General features: G+C 42.0%; 1 protein-coding gene across 6 annotated transcripts in view; it reads left to right on the forward strand.

Moving 5' to 3' along the window:
- STARD13 (StAR related lipid transfer domain containing 13) overlaps positions 1 to 21,166 on the forward strand; it is a 300,043-nt gene that overhangs the window by 60,838 nt on the left and 218,039 nt on the right. For all 6 annotated transcript variants that reach the window (XM_046909814.1, XM_015278497.4, XM_040703684.2 and 3 more), the window contains 2 exons: positions 14,071 to 14,217; positions 18,216 to 18,350. In XM_046909814.1, the coding sequence (XP_046765770.1) occupies positions 14,071 to 14,217; positions 18,216 to 18,350 (282 nt within the window). The remainder of the gene's footprint in view (positions 1 to 14,070; positions 14,218 to 18,215; positions 18,351 to 21,166) is intronic.

Here is a 21,166-nt window from a genome sequence, read left to right on the forward strand (position 1 = left end):
TTAGGAATTGGCTGGCTGGACGCAGCCAAAGGGTTGTGATCAATGGTTCTGTGTCAGTGTGGAGGCCAGTCACAAACAGTGTCCCTCAGGGGTCAGTCTTGGGACCGGTGCTCTTCAACATCCTCATCAGTGACACAGATGATGGCATCGAGTGCACCCTCAGCAAGTTTGCAGGTGATACCAAGCTGAGCGGTGTAGTCAATACACTGGAAGGAAGGGACGTCATCCAGAGGGACCTGGACAGGCTGGAGAAGTGGGCCCATGAAAACCTAATGAGGTTCAATAAGGCCAAGAGCAAGGTGCTGCACTTGGGTCGGGGCAATCCCAGGTATTTATACAAACTGGGGGAAGATCTCCTTGAGAGCAGCCCTGCCAAGAAGGACTTGGGGGTCCTGGTGGATGAGAAGCCGGACATGAGCCAGCAGTGTGCGCTTGCAGCCTGGAAGGCCAACTGTGTTCTGGGCTGCATTAAAAAAGGGGGTGGCCAGCAGGGAGAGGGAGGTGATTGTGCCCCTCTACTCAGCTCTTGTGAGGCCCCATCTGGAGTACTGCATCCAGGCCTGTGGTCCCCAGTACAGGAAGGACGTGGAGCTTTTGGAGCGGGTCCAGAGGAGGGCCACTAAGATGATCAGAGGGCTGGAGTACCTCTCTTGCAAAGAAAGGCTGAGGGAACTGGGCTTGTTTAGTTTGGAGAAGAGAAGGCTCCAGGGAGACCTCATTGTGACCTTCCAGTACTTGAAGGGAGCATATAAACAGGAGTGGAAATGGCTGTTAATGAGCGTGGATAGTGATAGGACAAGGGGGAATGGTCTTAAACTGAGACAGGGGAGGTTTAGGTTAGATACTAGGAGGAAGTTTTTCACACAGAGGGTGGTGACGCACTGGAACAGGTTGCCCAAGGAGGCTGTGGATGCCCCATCCCTGGAGTCATTCAAGGCCAGGCTGGATGTGGCTCTGGGCAGCCTGGTCTGCTGGTTGGCGACCCTGCACATAGCAGGGGGGTTGAAACTAGATGATCATTGTGGTTCTTTTCAACACAGACCATTCTATGATTTTATGATTCTGTGATCTTCAGTGTCCCTCCCAACCTGTGATTTTATGATTATATGATTCTAACATCTTATTTACAGAAGAAGTGTGGATTGCCTGTGTACAGACTGTTTAGAAACGTATCTATATAGCTGTTATGAGCTGTTACCCATTTTTAGTGCTCACATGGCAGGAACAAGCTCTGAACGTAGATGGACTACCTTAGCACCAGCACATATATTGCAGAAATACTTTTGAAGATCACTGTTTAGATTAAATCCCATCTAGCCCTGCTGGGATGTTGAGGAAAGGCATCAGCAATAGCTCTGCTGAGCTCAGGATGAAGCAGGTCTTACTCGGGAAACTGAGGCACAGCTGTATGGAAGAGCCACGTTACGAAGGAGCTTTTTGGCCTTCCATATCACGACCAGGGAGGGGGGAGGCTGCCGGCAGGGTGAGGCGCGGGCAGCCCGGGAAGCCGTCCCGGCCCCCCACAGCTCCGAGGACTGCGGGGCGGGAGCCCGGCTGCGGTGCTCAGCCTCGCCCCCTGCAGGCCCAGCTCGACACTGCCTGCAACCCAGCCCTTATCTGCCTCAGGGAAGCAACGGCTGCTGGGGAGGGGCAGGCAGAGGGCACCGGCTCTCTCTAGGCCCACGGAAGAGGCCCGGCCAGCTCCTGGCACACAGCGAAAGCCCCTCGCAGGGCCAAGCTCTTCTCCCGCCGCCAGCGGGGGCGCGCTTCCCGCCCGGGACGTCAGGGCGCACTCGAGGGCCGCCTCCGCCCGCCGCCGCCGCCCGCCAGGTGGCGCTGCCGCCCTGCGAGCCGACGGCCGCCTCCACCCGCCAGATACGTCACGGCAGCGCGTGCGCGCAGCGGCAGGGGCGGGGAGCGGAACAAGAGGAAGCGGGCGGCGCTGCGCGCGCAGCTCGGGGCGCTGGCCGAGGCGGGCCCGCATTCGGCCCGCTTTTCCCTCCCCCTACCCTTCTCCGAGGGCGCGAGCTTCTGGAAAGGGCGGGTTCTGGCTGCGCGCGGACGGCGGCCATTGTTGGCGGGGAGGGCGGGAAGCCTCTCAGCGGGGCGCGCGGCCCCTCAGCTGCCCCGCGGCGCCATCTTGCCTTCACTCAGCCACGGCCGGGGCCGTCCGCGTGTCTCTCTGCCGCGGGCGGGCGGTGGCAGCTCCGCTGCCAGCATGGCGGCTTTGCGGGGGAGGGGCTGAGCGCTTGCCTCACGGCCTGCCTGGGCACAGCGCCCGAGTAGGGCGGCCGGACGTCCTCTGTGCCTTCCCGCCTCCCTGCCTTCAGCCCCGTTTGGTCAGGGGGTGCCGACAGTATGGCATGCTCCGTCATTACTATTGGGATATAGCTTTCCTATGCAAGGGATGGAGGAAGGAGATCTGTTTCTTAAGTATGCTATAGCAAAACTAGTTGTTTAGAGCTAAATATTGGGAGGGCCTGTGTGAAATCTGGTGGCCTGTGCTTTGTAGTGTTAATAAATTGCTTTTTAACTGGAGTGTAGAAAACAGTTCTTTGTTCTTTCTCTGCGGTGTGGTTTGTGGAGGAGAAAAGTCTTTGTGCTGCCTGTGAGTGGGTTGGGCCCGAGTACTGTGTGTGTGAATGGCAGCGGGATCTTGGGCTGCAGGAGCTGCTGCTCCATAGTCAGGCCTGTCCCCAACTCCACCTTTACTGGGTGACCTTTAAAGGTCCTTTCCAACTCCAGCAATTCTATCACAGGTATTTTTTAAATATGTTGAAACTTATCAATGTAATCTTAACAGCAAATCCAAACATTACATTCAGTTTGTGCTTGGATGATGTTATGGCCTTGCAGTTAAACATAGGCACCTGGGTGCTGAGCTTCTAGTGGAGATCTAGGAATTGAGCCTAGCTCACTTGTGGGCCTGGGAGTAATGCTCCTCCTTTATTGTTAGATGGATGAAATCAGGGTATAGTTCAGGAGGTTTGCATCATTTCAGTTTTCTGCTGTTCTCTCACAATTCACGTTGTCATTTTTCTTACCACCACGTATTCAAAGCCACTAAAAATTCTCTTTTGCAAAGCTTTCTTTGTCCTTCAGTACTACTTAATTCAAGAGTGTGCCTTGGATTGAGTATTTTTTTCCATTAATTTCTGATTTTGTCTTAGAAGCACATGGTTTACCTGAGTATCTTTTTAGCAGTGGGTTGTGAGAACCTTTGGATAGGAAACAATGCCTATGAGTGCCTGTAAATCTTGGAAGGGGCATCATTTCTAACATGTTTTTTGGGCGTTGGCGCTTAACATTTCATGTATATCATGTGCATTTACATTTAGAAATTTGACAGATGTTTCTGCATCTGTCTTCATTCTTTACTGTCTTAATCTCCAGAATCTGCTCCTGAGTTGTGCAAGGAAATGTTGACAGTGGTGCTTTCAGAAAAATAACTCAGCTCTTGTGTTGAATTGCGAAAGCAGAGGTGGCCCTGACAGCCAGGGGCTGATTCACAGCTCTCAGTACCTTTAATGCCATCTGTCCACATGTAGAGCACCATCTTTTATCCAACTGTACTCTGACAGTGGACTGACTAGCATGGGTGGTGGTGTATGGAGCAAGTAGACAAATCCTTGTTTAATCCAGCTGTTTTGTTAGTTACAGTTACCGTTTTAGTGGAAGTTTAACAAGAACCTGCTTTAACTGTATCAGTAGCAAGTGAAGTCGAACCCACACTAGTGACTGTTCCCTACTGCCCCTGCTGCAGCTTGGCAGGTGAGAGGGGCAGGGCACTCCTGTTGGCTGAGGTTGCTGAGGGGAAGTGGTGCTTGCCCTGCCCCAGATCAGGATGTTCCATGCAGCAGCATGCTTTGCTCACGTTCCAGCTCTGTGCTTCCATGTTGCAGTTAAGCCTGTTGGAGTGTTGTGGTTTAACCCAGCAGGTGGCTAAGCATCACACAGTCTTTCACTCACTCCCCCCCTTCCAGTGGGATGGGGCAGAGAATGGAAAAAAAAAGTAGAAATCATGGGTTGAGATAGAACTATTTAGTAAGGTAGAGAAAAGGTTAATAGTTATGACTATAAATATATATGTGTGTGTGTGTGTGTGTGTGTGTGTGTGTGTGAATGTATATAAGAAGTGATGCATGTGCTCACCACCCCCCAACCAGTGCCCAGCTAACCCCCCAGCAAGCAGAAGTGAAAGATGAACTCCCACCCCCTTCAGAATTCTCCTTCTGCTTGATGTCATCTGGTATAGAATATCCCTTAGTTGGCCTAAGTCAGCTGTTCTAATTCTATTCTCTCCCAGCTCCTTGGACCATTCCCTGCAAATGGCCTTAGCTCTGTAAAACACAGCTCAATGCCAACTATAAACATCACTTTGTTATCAACATTGTTTTTCTCCTAGAACCAAAATGTAACATCATAGAAAACAATTCCATCCCAGCCAAAACTAACACAGTGACTTTTCCCAAAGTTTACTTTACCTTTTATGTCTGACATCACCTGACTGTCACATGAGGAATGAGATTATTTTCAGTAATATCAACCTACCACTATCCCTTTTATTTATGTTAATATTTTCTATATGTTATTTTTTGCCAATAGTTTTCAAGCATTTACCTTTTCATGTACCTTTTGAGTTAACTGGTCTCCAGGAATGGGCAAACTCTAAACCAATCCTACTTGCTTCCCTTTCTTACAACCACTAAGAGTAGACATTAGTGTCTAATGTGCTCATGGCATGAGGGAAGGCCTCCATGGGCTCCACATGAGTAATTGTCTTCCCTACACTCTTTCAAATTGGAACCATTGAGTAGATTATACAGGAAAGCATCCAGGCAAGTTCTGAGTAGAGAAGGACACTCAACTGCATCCCTGGGCAGCTGTTCCAGTGCTCTGTCACCTTCACAGTAAACATGTTTTTTCTCTGTTGAGATGGAACACCGTATGTTCCAGTTTGTGCCCATTGCCCCTTGTCCTGTCGCTGGGCACCACCAAAAAGAACATGGCTCCATTCTCTTCACACCTCTCCCTTAGATATTTATAAGCATTGATAAGATCCCCTCTCAGACTTCTCCAGTTTGAACAGCCCCCAGTATCTCAGCCTTTTTTCATAACAGAAGAGCTCCAGGCCTCTAACCATCTTTGTAGCCTTCCACTGGATCATCTCCAGTAGTTCTCTATTTTTCTTGAATAGGGGAGCTCAGAACTGGACACCGTACTCCAGATGTGGCCTCACCAGGGCAGAGTAGAGCAGGAGGATCACTTCCCTCAACCTACTGGCCTCTCTCTTCTTCATGTACCCAGGATACCATTGGCCTTCTTGGTTGCAAAGGCACTCTTACAGAGATAGCAGCTATTCAGTCTTTGGAGAAAAAAATATTTTTTTCTCCTTACGCAGTGTATAGAGATTGAACGTGACCTGTTGTTTGCTGATGTCTTGGAAGGCTGAGATCACACTACAGCATTTATTTACTACACTTATTTACATCTAGCATTTAGACTAGGCCATTTATTCAATAGACCTCAAATTTTATTTCAAAAAATAAAATCAGAATAGCATTTTATTTCTGAAGTGCTATAGCTCGATCAGGCTGTGCTTGTGTTTAGTAGCAAATGGAGGTTTCAGAGTACACAGTGGACCTTGAAGCATTTTGTAGTGTGAATGCTTAGCGGAAAATGTCTTAATGGAAGAGCTCTGCTTGTCTTGTTTAGTGGCTATGATCTGAGAATACATTCAGAGGTACACTGAATTTTTACTGTGTTTTTATTGAATTTGGAAGACTATGGGACACAGGCAGAATGTGGCTACTTGACGTAAGAGTTCTATTCCATTTGCTGTCCACTGTTCTGATACAGATATGACTTGCGAGTTTTGATAGTGAAAGTTGGCAGGGCATCCCATATGAAATGCCTGTTTATTTCTGTCTAGTTTTTACACCCTTTCTTCAGGGTATCACCTTCTAATCACTACCTGAGAATGTCTGTTAGGCCAGCCATGCATTTATAGAGTGAGTTTTTATTTTATTTTCTGTGCTGTTTTCTCAACTTAAGGCTACTTGCTTACTTTTTTTCCCTGTATTATGTCAAAATTGTATAAGTCAGGCTAGGACTAAGAGCTTGATGCTTTTCCTGATGCTAACCTCGACGGGGAAGCTGCACTTGGTGGGACTGATTACACTGAATCACTTTGGTGGACAATACAGCCTGTGTGTATATCCCAAGATGAATATCTTCAAAAATGCAGCGGTGGCTGCTGCTTTGTGTGTAAAAGGAAGTGCTGTATTTCTGTCTTCCAGGATGTGATGGTTTATCTTCCCCGGAAGAGAAGAGTTCAGATTTCTCAACTGCTTGAAAATACACTCAGAAAAGATAGCTTATAGGTGCAACTAAAAACACTGTGTGTTAGTTCTTACATTTTATAACTTACAAATTTAGTGGTATGAGACCCTTCAGCTTTTGTGAAACCCATTCTCAAACACCATCAAGATACATTGCAGGAAGCTATAAACAGGCTAGTGATAGGACAAGGGGGAATGGTCTTAAACTGAGACGGGAGGTTTGGGTTAGATATTAGGAGGAAGTTTTTCACCCCGAGGGTGCTGACACACTGGAACAGGTTGCCCAAGGAGGCTGTGGATGCCCCATCCCTGGAGGCATTCAAGGCCAGGCTGGATGTGGCTCCGGGCAGCCTGGTCTGCTGGTTGGTGACCCTGCACATAGCAGGGGGGTTGAAACTCGATGATCATTGTGGTCCTTTTCAACCCAGGCCATTCTCTGATTCTATGAGTTAGTTTTTTCATAGTATGAGTTACAATATTTTAAAGTTAATAATGTTTAGTGAAATTAAATTAATCTGTAAATAACTATGTATGTAAACTATTTTGATGCTCATGAACACTGGTTGTGATATTCAGATAAAACCACGGTTGCAGAAGGGGCCAAGCCCAATGCAAATGAGCGAGTGAAGAATTTGACTACTGCAATACAGCAGGTGTATCTGGGTTGCAAGAAGTACAGTTCACTTCCTCACCTCTTACAGGGGAGGAAGTGGTAGAGTAGATAAACGATGAACTGTCATCTGTTCTGAGCAGCTGAAGATGGGATAACCCAAGATGATAAATTTGTATGCTGAAATAAGAGCAGATGTCAATTAAAACAGTTTGTGTGGACATTTGGTGCAGGTTCTGTGACTTGTGTCAGCAGTGCGGGCTGGTCAGACAGCCTGCTTGTGAAATTCGGTGTTGCCTGACATCGTTATTTGTTAGAAGGTGTCAGAACTGGGAAAACGAAAACTAGGGTTTTAATAATTTGAGGAAACCTGGTTTTTATTTATTTATTTATTTGTTTGTTTTTGTTATAAGTAACTACATGCCATTTTATGTTGTCAGTTTTTAAATGAGAGTCATAGAATTATAGAATCATTAAGCTTGGAAGAGACTTTTAAGATCATTTTGTTCAACCATAAACCTACTACCACCATGCCCACTAAGCTGCATCTTTAAGTTCTACATCTACACATTATTGAACATGTCCAAGGGCGGTGACTTCACCTCCTCCCTGGGCACCGTGTCCTACTCTTTCAGAGAAAAATTTTCCTAATATCCAACCTGAACCTCCCCTGTTGCGCTTTAATGTCTTTCTTAGGGTGAGGAGCCAAGAACTACATAGCACTCAGAGAACAGCCTCACCAGAGCTGAGTACAGAGGGACAATCACCTCCCTGTTCCTGCTGGCTGCACTATTTCTGATACAAGCCAGGATGCCATTGGCCTTCTTGGCTACCTGGACATACTGCTGGCTCATGCTCAGCCAACCATCAACTGACATCCCCAGATCCTTTTCCTCCTCCTCACAGTCTTCTAGCCACTCTGCCCCAAGCATGCAGCATTGCCTAGGGTTATTGTGACCCGGGTGTCGGACCCGGTACTTGGTCTTCTTGACCTTCATCCCATTGCCCTCAGCCCAGTGATCCACCCTGTCCAGGTCCCTTTGCAGGGCCTTCCTGTTCTCAGGCAGGTTAATGTTTCCTCCCAACTTGATGTCACCTGCAAACTTACTGAGGGTCCATTCAATCCCTCCATCCAAATCACTGACAAAGATATTAAACAGGGCTAGCCCCAGTACCCACCACTAGTGACCGGTCACCAGCTGGACTTAACTCCGTCCTCCACCAACATTTGTGCCTGGCCCTCCAGCCAGTTTCTTACTCAGTGATGAATACAGCTGTCCAAGCCATGGGCTGCCAACTTGTCCAGGAGAATACTGTGGGAGACAGTGTCAAAGGCTTTACTAAAGTATAGGTAGACTACATCCACAGCCTTTCCCTCATCCACTAGACAGGTCACCTGATCATAGAAGATCAGTCCAGATTTACCAGTTCTCTGTTTGAGAAAGAGCTGTTAAAAAGCATCAGTGATTCTATTCCTGAGCTTATGTTAATTTGCCTTGAAAAAGACAAGTCATAGGAATGAGTTATGCTACTCTCACATAGTACCACATCTCTGGCTTCCCTTTCATTCTTGTTTTGCACTTTTAATAAAATAGTCTTTTAAAAATGGTTTGTTGTTCTACGTTTTGAAGTGAATATTTCCACACTATTTTTCTATATTGTACTGTGTTCATCCTGAAAGACCCAGCTAATAGTTTACTAGAACACAAATATGTAGATTATAGAAATGCATGGCTAAGCTTAGTGAAAGAAGAGAAAGTATTTCAGTCGCAAACTGAAGCTCTAGAACATCCAACCTTTCAAAAGTTTGATCAGGTTCACTCATGTATGGCTTGTGTCACAGCTAAGTATCTTTCTAAAAAGCCATACATCTGAAAACCAAAAAGTAGAAGGGAAGAACTGGAAAGAAGGAGAACAAAGTTCCGCACACAGCCATGTTTAGGATGTGTAAACATCATAGGTTTGGGGGAAAAGTCTTTGCTCTGTAGAAGATTTTTCGTTGAAACAGATTAAATTAACTCTACATTCACATCAGTATTCATATACCTTTACTTTGAGAAGACTTCTGAGATCCTGTTAGCCCATCTTAGCTGAGTGCTTCAGTGTTTGTGGGTTAAGAAGGATCTAGCTTAGCTGTGCTTATGGTTTTGCTTACTAACTTGGGAGGCTGAAGAGACTTTCTCTGATCATTTCTGATGGATAGCATTATTACTGTTAGAAGTGGAAAGGCTGCTAACTGCAGAGTTTATTTACCTGCCTTCCGGGAGGAAGGTGGCACATGGTTGCCCATCTAAAGGCTCTGTAAATATTTAAGCAACGCTGTAGTGAGCTATAAGACAAATTCCCTTTGAAATATTTAATCTTCAATGTAGAAGGCATATGTAAGCCTATTTTGAGAATAAGAGTCCTTTGTATTCTATATGCTTCTTTTTTTCCGAAAGATTATTTATACTGTTCCAATCTGGCTTCCTTCCCCAGCCCCTGTAGGCAAAGCCACCAGTGGTTGTGACCTTTTATACAGAACTTCTTTTGAGAACAGAGGAGCCCCATCAGTGAAGTGAGAGCAAAATGTGGTATTTGGTCTCTGCAGTTCTTCCACAAAATCATTCTTTGTGGATCTAGCCTGTACATCAGAGAGAATTTTATCTAAACCGATTTAACGTTAGGGAGGAGGGTTAAACAGCGCTGGTATTTTTATACATAGAGGTTAGTAATTTATCACTAGGAGTTTTACAATACATTAATTATCAGAACAATTGGGCCTATTGAATGGATCTGAGGCAAAAGTCACATGTTATCAGATTAAATTTAGAGTTGTGTAATTTTCTCATAACCCTTCCCTTGGAAGCCCTGCTGCTTCCAGTATATGATGAGGTCTGGCAGTGAGGTTAACCCTGACCCCTGAGTGTTCTATATGGACTTGCTCATTTTTGCTGCATTCTTTCAGTTTAAATTTAGATTTGCTGGCAGCTATTATGCCTATTGCAACAAGCTTCATGGGCAAAGCACTAAAACAGAGATGCCTTTTATCATAGATGTTTTTACTGAATAAGATAAGTGAAGAACACTTGAAAGCTGAGAAACAGGGTGCAGAAACCTTTAGTCCTAAAAGATACAAATAGTTGAATGTCTGGAATGTATTTACTTCTGAATCTAAGAAATGAACAAATAATTGTTTAGATGATGGGCTATTATCATGTACACAGTTTTTACCTTTGTAATTTGTTATTGGTAGCAGTAAAATTTCAGCTATGTATTTGAGCACAAATTCTGGATATGAAAGTATGTGCAACAAAAACCTTGAGGTTGCTGTTCAAAAACAAGCTGTGACTGCAGGAGGATGCAGCAACCTATAACTAAATTTTAAGTTAGGCTGATCACTAGAGGTGTCTTGTCAATAACTATCTGAAGCATAATAGCTTCAGTAATAACTGCTTGAAGTTTAAGGAAGTGTGTACCACTTATCTTTGTATTTAACACGGAGATTATGTTTTGTTATGTTTCTTTGTTATGTTTTTCATCCTTGTATTGTGTAGAAAAGTACACAGAACTTGAGAAATCCACTTGAAAGAGCAGTTCACGTTCAAGACCAGTGTGTCATTCTCTGCTTAATATATTATGGGCTTCTCAGACAAGGTCATTCTACTTTGAAAAAAAACATTTAACAAGGGATTCTCTGATCTTATTTTCTAGTACTGTTCATCTGCCCAGAGTCATCCAACATCTAACATACAAAAAATATTCTTGTAATGCATTTCTGTCTCTAAACTTTGCAGGTTCTTCAGACATTATTCCCATGCTCAATGAGTGACTCCAACAAATAAAGGAGGCCTTGAAAGTATAGGAAAGGAGTGTTCTCCCTGTGCACATTTTTAGGGAGAGAAACTGAATAAAAAGGCCCATCATTATTAGATACTTTCAACTCCCATTTTTTCCCTCCTGACGGGCAAGATACAAAACCTTCCAATGCTCTGACCCCACTGCCTCTGCAGTTGCCATGGACAGGATACTCTGAAATTCGGAGTGTTTCTATTGCGTCCAGCCCAGTTCCCGGGGCGAAACACTGAGAGGCTATGTTCCTCCTGAATGGATTAGGCAGAATTTATTCTCTTGTTGGAAGTCCTACTGTGTGAGCTGTATATTTCTGAATGTAAGTAGCATCATGTTTCAACAGGAATTTCAGGCAACCTTTGAAATACGTAGCCAATCAGCATTTATTCCAAGTGGCACTTTTGTGCTGGATTTCCAATTAGTCAATGGCATTTGTTAAGTAAGCCTGTTTAGCTTTATCGCAAAGGATAATGAAAACCCATCTTTTTCCTCATCCCCTTCATTCGGTGAACATAATATAGAGTCTTACTGAACTAGAAAGGATGGAACTTAATGGAGATAAATAGGAGAGTTATAGTACAGAGAAACTCTACAGAACTTGGATTTTTAAGAAATAGCTATGGTTTGAGTTCAGTTACTGTAAAAGAAGAAATTAAAAAAAATAGAGGGGAAGATGACTTATTCAGAAATGTTACAGAGTATTGATGAATGCTGGAAGTATTGGTCCAGTAGATATGTTTGTCAAGGCAACAGCCAAATGTGCCTCTCAATGAACCTGTATTGTTTACTGTAACATTATATCTCATATGTGAATTATTACATGCACTTGGAATCTTCATCAGAAATATTCTCAAGCCTTTCTTAGTCTCTTCATGATTTTCCATCTTTGCATTTTTTAATGGAAAATTCTAAATTATTGAGATACTTCTCCAAGCCACTGAAATACTGAAATTACAGAGACTGTGTCCACTTGTGTAAATCTCTCCTACTTTTTAATTAACTGAAAACTAAAAATTCCTAATATAACTTTCTGTTTGTCACCTACCACATACAATTCTTGCATAGCTCACTGAAGTCAAAACACATTACGTTCATTTTTGTATGTAATTGCTCCCTCGGAATTGTTTACCACTGCTAAGAAACTACATTCTTCCGGCTCCTTTTGTTAAATTACATTTTAACAGCTTTGAGAACCAGAGCCTTCCTATTTATTTTTGACAGATTTTCTACATTCATTTTTGCTGAGTTAGTTTGGGGGTGTTTTTTGAGCATTCTTTAGTATTGGCAAGATCGGTTCTTGAGGAAGCATAACCACAGGAAAATGTAGAATCTTAACTTGTGTAGGAATCAGTACTATAGAGATGCATCAACACATTTCTCATATAAGTTCATCTCACTCAGAAAATATTCCATGTGTTGAGTGCCTTTCGATACTCATTTTCTGTGGAAGACCCTGCGTTTTACTTTAAGATATTTGGGAGGATATTGAGAAGTAATAATAGCTACGGAGTTGAGATAAACACCTTTAACAGCATTTCAGGAAGAATATTCAGTTAGAGCTCATTATAAAAAAATAAAGTCATAAATATTTGTAAAATTAACAATAGAATACTTAATTTTCTATCTTTCAAAGGAATGTCTGCTAAAAGAATACCAGCCCCACTGAAGGGAACATGCTTCTGTTGGTCACATGGAAGAAGGTGTCTGAAGGACTGGGGGCTTACGCGTAGTTACAGTGGTGTAGACATGCAATTCTATTAGAAATTAGATATGTCAGTATAATACTGAAATGAGCCTCATGGATTCTATTTGTAACACTTTGTTCTACAACAGTGAGCAAACTACAATTTTCTTTGGGTTCTACTTGCTCAGTCCTCATGAGGAAACAAATCTCCACAAAGTTCTGTCAGGTGAGAAGAAAAATAACACTATTCTAGCTCCTCCAGGTACTGTGGGCTGTTGTTATGATGCTCTTAGGATTTTGTCAGAATGGTAATGTAATATTATTGTTTGTATGCTCAGACCATTAGAATTGGCTGTTATAATATGATCCTCTGTGCAACAATATGTGACGTTTATGGAAGTAAGGGGGATGAAAGAACTAAAGAAGCTTCAGAACAGAGACTAATGAATGGCCCCGTAGCTGCCCATGCTGACAGGGAAGACATTGTGGCTACTTTTCTTATGAATCTTTAGAAGTGTTTTCAGTTAGGAAAATGAGGCATAATGCAGCAGCATGCACAGGAATTGCTATGAGAATCGTAGAATCATAGAATCATTAAGATTAGAAAAGACCACTAAGTTCATCTAGTCCAACTGTCAGCTCATCACCACTATGCCCACTAAATCATGTTCCCGAGAAGGTGCTCAGTGGGAGTATGTCCATGAGAAAATGCTCGATGGGATTCACTAGAAGGGACTTTGAACTAAAGAAAGTAAAAGTATTTTTTACAGTTGCACTGCAGTCATTTAAAGTTTTCTTTATAAGGTGAAGCAGTTTAGATAAAAAGAGAAAATGTGTGCATGAAAACACAACATGATTGACCAGGGCCAATGGGCAGAAACTGGAACACAGTAAGTTCCACACAAAGACAAAGAAGAACTTCTTTATTATGAGAGTGATGGCGCCCTGGAGCAGGCTGCCCAGAGAAGTTGTGTTGTCTCTTTCTATGGAGATATTCAAGACCGATCTGGATGACTACCTGTGCAACCTGCTGTAGGGAACCTGCTGTAGCAGGGGGTTGGACTCAATCTTCAGAGGTCCCTTCCAACCTCTAAAATCCTGTGATTCTATGTGATTCTGCGAAAATGTTTTGACCGTACAGGCAGATTTTCGTAATGGATAGGCAGAAGAAAGCTACAAAACTTAGTGTGGATTCATAGGAAGGAATAAAATACTGTGTACATAACTTTCAATCTTCTGATCCTTATTGATAGTATGCAATCAGTGAAGATGCTAAAATAGAAACAGCTGAAGGAGAAGACATTAAAGTTATTTTGGTTCTTGGTCTTGGTTATGCTTAGTTTGAGCTGGCAGTAATTCACTCAAAATGAAGTGTTAGAAAGCCATTCAGACGTGCAGAGGTGGAGTGTGATCACTTTAGTATGGGGAGCAGCAATGAATATGTCTCAACAGAAGTGGAGTGGTAATTGAAGCTTTCTAAATGGAGAAAGTTACCCATAGACAGAGAAAACGCTGGTTAGCATTCTTCCAGACAGCAAAATGAGTCTTCAAGTCACAAAAAGCTTGAATGCATTAGGATTTAATGTATATTTAATTTCTTTTAGACCCAATCAGAAAAAAGATCGGAATGGCCAGACTCTATGTCATGTCTTATGAAGAAACTGGAACAGCTGAATTTAGATATTGAAGAAGCTCTGAGTGCTAGCTCGTCTCCCTCCAGTACTCCTTCTACCACAAGGCACAAACAACTGGTAAGAATGTGTGTTATAAGACACATTAGCTATCAGATGTTGGTCAGATAATACTTTTCAGATTTCCTTGTGTTTATGGATCAGTTGAGGAGGTTAGTTTCAAGGATGAAGTAAGTTAGAATTTTGACTGAATAACAAAACATTTTGAGCTGCTTGGACAGCTACAGGTCAGATAAACAGAAGTGTCACAGGAATTGACTTGTAGGTTTTCTGTCAACATGCCTAAAATCTTTAAAGCTACTTTTCAGGGGGGAATATGGCTCTTACTGATTGCATTTGACACAGTTTCTCAAGGTAGATTATTGTGCAATTGAAAGTGCAGTATTAGTGTATTTACACATGTAATTTTTATATAAAGACACAAAAGCAAGGAAGACCCTATATATCTTCATTAAGAGTTAAATTAGTATTTTTTGTGTTTCATTCAGAGATGCATTCCTGTATTTAAGGATACTTTGTGGTGGCAAGTTTTGTCAATTAAGATGAACAGTAACTGAAGCTTTTATTTTGAAGGCAAACGGGTTTAAGAAGGAATAATATAATTTTAGCATTTTTTTTAACAAGCAAGTTGTTTTTTTTTTAATAGAAATGAGTAACTGGAGAGGGAACAGTGTGAGAAGTAGGAGTGTTTGTTCTCTACTTTAGCCTGTGATTAAAATCAGTTCTTAAGATAGAGTTGTTTGGATTTGCAGCTCCACATGTTAGTGCTGGCATGAAATTCCTGGAAATTGGCTTGTTTGAATGCTTTTCCCATCACTGCTGCTACATTTTGTAAAAATAAATTCCTTAAGTAAACATCTGTGCAGGTCACAGTGTCCCTCAAGCTGGGAAGTTCAGAATCCTGCATCTTTCAGTGTTGTATTTTGCAGTATGCTTTTCCGTATTTTGCAGTGACAGTGTTAGAAAATTGTCATGCTTGCCCCTCATTTCTTTCTTTCTGTATGTTAGCAAGTCAGAACCAGCTTTTTCCAGCTGAATTCATATGATCACTCCCTTATCTCACCTTGCCCATCTGTTAATGGACAGTATTCTGTGTTCTTGTAGGAGCTCAATGGCTTCTGTCAAAATGCCATGGCAATGTATTCTGCTTTTCTGCCTGAAAGAGAGATCCAAGCCATCAGACTTTATGAACTTCCCTTTGTGAGCCAGTCAGATTTTGTTAACTGGTGATCCAGACACCTGTGATGTTACGACTGTGCCTGTTCTCCTAAGGCAAAAGCCAGTTGGGTTAGGCAAAGGTATTTGTAATCAAATAATTTCTGAGTAAGTGAATCATCTGCCCTAATTTAGACATCTCAGAACTAGTTGCCTTTAAATGAGTTGACCTTAGTACCATTGTGGCCAAGAAGGCAAATGGTACCCTGGCATGGCCAGCAGTTTGAGGGAGATTGTCTGATCTGGTGAAGCCATATGTGAAGTACTGTGTCCAGTTCTGGCTCCTCAGTTCAAGAAAGATGGAGAACTTCTAGACATAGTCCAGTGGAGGGCTACAAAGGTATGAACATCTACAAAGGGTCCTGCAGCATCCCCCTTACGAGGAAAGGCTGAGAGACCTAGGGCTGTTCAGCATGGAGAAGACTGAGATGGGATCTTATCAATGCATACTTATAAACATTTCATAGGCGAGAGTGAAGAGAATGGGGCCATGCTCCTTTTGGTGGTGCCCAATGACTGGACAAGGGGCAATGAGCCTGAACTGGAACACATGGAATTCCATATAAACATGAGAAAAAAACTTCTTTACTGTGAAAGTGGCAGAGCATTGAAACAAGCTGCCAAGGGAAGTGGTGGAGTCTTCTCCTGCGATATTCAAAACCCACCTGGATGCTTTTCTGTTTAACCTAGGGAACCTGCTTTGAAGACAGACTAGATGACCTCCAGAGGTCCATTTTAATCCCTACAATTCTGTGATACCCATATCGTCAAAGAAGAGAAATACATCCTCCTAAACCTCTCCATGAAATTTATATGAAGAAACTGAATTTGGGAAATCTCAAAACTGCAGCAAGGAAAAAAGAAAACAAACATAGATGTTTTGTACAGGTTACATGAATAACTCTTATCAATCCATTCCTCTTGGTCCATATTTCTTTATATAACTTACAATTTGTTCCATCAGATGTTTTACTCTTCCATTCACAGTGAAACTTGAATAGGAAGAAGGTCTATTTCAAACACGTTTACTAGCAACTATGTTATTAGTTATGAGTTCTTAATGCGTTTTTATCCTATTTTCAGTATATAAAGTAGGAATTGAAATGAGAAACAATGATTGAAAAGAGATCTGAGAAGTATTCACAAATGCAAGACCAACTTGTAGATCCAAGTTCTCAGAAGTAGGTGACTACTACGTGAGTGGCAAAATGTTTGCTGGCACTGTTGCTCCCAGAATTGGTCTCTTTGATGTGGGCAATTTTAAACAGATGACTGTATTTGTTTAGTATAGCAAATGTTATATCTGAGGTATACATTCAAAGTTGAATCACTGGGTTCATTTAATGAGTCAGTATATTTTCTACTGATGGATTTTTTACCTGTTCATGACAGTCTGTCCAGTGCCTCAGCACCCTCTGAATAAATAATTTCCTCCTGATATCTAATCTCCATTTCCCCCTTTTTAGTTTAAATCATTCACCTCTGTGCCTGTGTAACAAGTCAGTCTCCCTTCTGCTTATAAGCTCCCTTCAAGCCCTAGGAGGCCGCAGTGAGGTCTCTCTAGGGCCTTCTCTTCTCCAAACCAAACAAGCTCAACTCCCTCAACTTTTTTTCACAGTAGAGGTGCTCCAGACCATTGACGATCCTCTCTGCCCTCCTCTGGATCCACTGGAAAAAGCTTTCCATCCTTCCTGTTCTGGGGCCTCCGCACCTGGACACAGTACTCCAGATGGGGCCTCATGAGGACCAAATAGAGGGGAAAAATCCCCTCCTTCTCCCTGCTGGACACCCCTCTTTTGATGCAGCCCAGGATACTGTTGGCCTTCCAGGCTGCAAGAGCACACTGCTGGCTCATGCCCAGCTTTTTGTCCATCAGGACTCCCAAGTCCTTCTCCACAGGGTTGCTCTCAAGGAGACCTTCTCCCAATTTGTACTGGTATCTGAGATTACTTCAACCCAACTGCAACACCATGCACTTGACCTTGTTGAATCGCATTATATTCACATGGGTCCAGTTTTCAAGTCTGCCCAGGTCCCTATTGATGACATCCCTTCCTTCTGTTTTTCAAACTGCACCCCTCAGCTTAGTGTCATCAGCAAACTTGCTGAGGGTACGCTCAATCCCACTACCTACGTCATTGACAGAGATGCTGATGAGAACTGGTCCCACTTGTGACCAGCCTCCAGCCAGACATGGGGCCATTGAACCACTCAACCAGTTCCTTATCCACTGAGTACTCCACCCTTAAAATCTGTATCTTTTCAATTTAGAGAAAAGAATGTGGTATGGGACCATTTCAAAAGCTTTATCAGCAGAGAGAAAACAGCCTTGCTGTAAGCAGCGTTTCACTTATTTGATAAATTTCTTTCATTTACATTTGATGTCTAACACTCATTTTCAGTACAGAAAAAAAAAACAACAAAACAGTGGATTTGAAGATTAAAATAACATTTGTTAGTTTTAGTCATTCATCATTCATGGAGAGTGACACAGAAATTCTGTTTGATTACAGTTACCCTGTCTAATATTAGAGAGATGACTCACGTTGAATAAAACTTAATTTACACATTCTCTCAATTATTTTGTAATGATATATTATCTACAAACATTTTTGGGCTACATACTGAATCTTTTGTCAGCTTTGCATCTTTACCCCAAGATGTAAAAATGATGCAGCATGTATTAAGAGTAAAGATTGAGGTAAGAAGTCTACTTCACATCACAAGAAAAAAAAAAAAGAAGTTTTAAAAAGATAAAATTCCAATGTTTTTATCTTGCAGTTCACATTAAAAAATATTTATGACTTGCCCTTATTTACGGGGTTTTTAAAATTCTCTTGCAGTGTCCTGCTCAAGTGGAGACAAGCTCTTATGGAGATCATCAAGGAAAAGGATCGTGGAAGCACAGAAGTGCAGACTACCAGGATTTAGACTGTTTACCTTACCCAGTATCAACTGGAGCACGACCTAAACCTTATGTAAGTAGCTGCTGAATATTTACAACATTCTCTGACTTTGAGATTGACTACCTTAAAAATTGCTCTGAAAGTAATGTCTTCTATTTATTTCTGTGAAAGCTACAGCAGATACAATGAGCACAATCACACTATTTGATAGAGCAAATTCTCAGCTACGAAACACTATTCTTCAACATAGTCACTATTAGCTATACATTTCCATCAGCGATGAACAAGAGCCTGCATGTTGCACTTGTAAAAATCTACACAAGCAGAGGTGACCCACTGTTGTCACCACTGCTGAAATGAACCACTCACCACCTCACTGTGCACATGTCCACTGTTTGATCTCCATTAAGGTTCAGCAAGTATCAGTGAACGTCAGTGTATGCCATTTTTTCTGTATGGAGGAATCCAGTGACACACTCCTTTGTTTCATCAACACTTCCATGTCAGATGCCATTCTGTCAGACTGCCCCTCTGCTGCCACCTGTCACACATCAGTAAAATGCAATGGAGTGTTGGTGGGAAGGTTCAATCCCTACTGCCATACCACCACCATCTGTTGTGGGCCAACATAATTAAGCAGGAGACATTACTCTCAGAAGTCTTGACTGGAGGAGTTCAGTATGCACAATGAGCATAGATGAAAATTAATTCAGTATTCAGTTTCCAGTGCCATGGGATTAATCTCACCTGATGTTGGAGAACTATAATGTAGAGTTCTACATCTGAACCAGTTACTTGGACTGCCTTTATAGTCAGGGGAAAGCAACGGGAAGAGTTATTGGTTTCATCTGGAGGTTAAATGTGATGGATTCTAGACATCAATGCCACTATCACATCTACTTTGCTGATTTTAGCATTACTCTCTGGTGATTTTTTATCTGGATGTACCACCCTAGTCCAGAGTTCTTAGTTCTTGGTGCATGGAAGTGTTCAGCTCTGGCAGTTTAGTTAAGCCTTATTTCTAAACAAGAATAGCAGTATTTATTTGGTTTCTTTAGAGGTTGATGCTGTAATCTGCACTTAGTCTGTTAAATCCATTAGGGGCATTTCCCAAATGGTTTTGATTCACTTCCTCAATAGCTAAATGTTCTATTTCTGCATGTGAAAGTAAGCTATTTTAGGATCGGTGTCTTAGATCTAAAATGCAAATATTTTTGCCACTCAGCTGTGAATTATTTGAGTGCTAACAGAGTCCATTAACATCACATGGCATAAAAGTGGCTGCATTTCATTGAGTAAAACGTAGTTTTGGTACAGTGTCTTTTCTTTGATAGGGCCAACACTGGATCTTCAAGAAAGCAGTGTAAGAACAGAGTAGGCAGGTAGCATTCCATCTCAGCTTCCTGCAAGGTGTTTATTGTGCAGACCTTTTGAAGCCAGATGCTATATTACAGTTTTGTAATTAATAGCACCCAAGGGTGGATTTTTTTTTTTTTTTTGGCCATTACTTGTATTTTACTCTTTTGAAATACAAAGCATTTTGTAGGAGTGAGTTCTAAAATTTAACTGTGGAGAATGCTGGGGGAGAAAACACCTTTTTCTTCTTGTAACTTTGCTACTGGAACACTAATTTGGCCTTTATTCTTGTACTGTGGAAAACTGAATCCTAGGAATCATGTAAGTTGTAGTCTAATGTGGGACTGTATGTCTTCGACAGTGAATTTTATCTGCCTGTTTATCTTATTCAGTTTCATAAGGTTCTTTTGCAGCAGGTGACAGCCAATTTTTGTTTTGATTAACATCTGAAATTCAGGATCATCAGAAAACTATCCATTTTCATCCCTCCATTTTCCTGATCGTTTATGCATATTGGACATATATATGTTAGACTGCCAGGTAATATCCAGCCACTGTAAAAGAAAGCAACCAATTATTAACTTAGAAAAGAAAACTAAGAGTTTATTTATCAAAGCAAAGATGCTTGTATTTCCTGGTATCTTTTTTTTTTTTGTTTTCCTCCCTGGCGGCAGAATAAGCCTGTGATAAATCACTCTCTCAGAAAGGAAAGTGAAAGTGAAATTTCTGAAATGGAAGTTCACTGTATCAACCAGATCACCTGTATCTGCCTGATCACTGGAAGAACATGTCTAGAATACTGGGCTGTGACCTCCAAAAGCCATACTAACAATTCCCCATTAGGCAGTGTTACTATGTGTGTGTTTACTCTGCTCTTAGGCATATTTTGTGGTACTTTTCTGCCGTGGATATCAGTCCCACTTGCATCGCTTCCACAAACAGCTTCAGAAACATTGTCAAATATTGGCATGTGTGTGCCACCCTCCATTCCTCTGATCTCGAAGCCAGTAGCATTTAGCAATAATCACACATTGAATCAATAGCTCAGCAGTTCTCTTTCTCCTGATGACATGCTTGCTTCAAGTTACCTTCTCATTTTGTATTAAAGCAAAATCTACTATATTAGAGACTTCTTTAGAACTGTCATATTGTTCACCTACTAGAAAAATGATAGACATGCCACCATGCAAATAATGTATTTCATTAAATGAGCCTTCATTCCAGTTCACTGGAATGAAAATTTGAAGGTGGAGTCCTCTTGCTTCTTAATTGAAAATATTATTGTCTTCCCTCTAGCTATTTCCTTCCTCTTAGAAAATAAATTTGCTGTTTTCCATTTCTGTAAAAGCACAAACATTTGTACTAGTTCTAGTTGGAATATATAGTAGCATTTAGTAAAGGGAAAGGTATTTGTCAGCTTTGTTTGTTCTTCACCTGGCTTGAATGTTCAGGCATGTTCAAGTATCATTGCTTAACTGCCCTCCCACCAATACTATGTAAATATTTTTGAAGTGGTGTTACAGTAATACTGT

This window comes from Gallus gallus, chromosome 1, assembly GCF_016699485.2.
Source record: "Gallus gallus isolate bGalGal1 chromosome 1, bGalGal1.mat.broiler.GRCg7b, whole genome shotgun sequence".
NCBI lineage: Eukaryota > Metazoa > Chordata > Aves > Galliformes > Phasianidae > Gallus > Gallus gallus.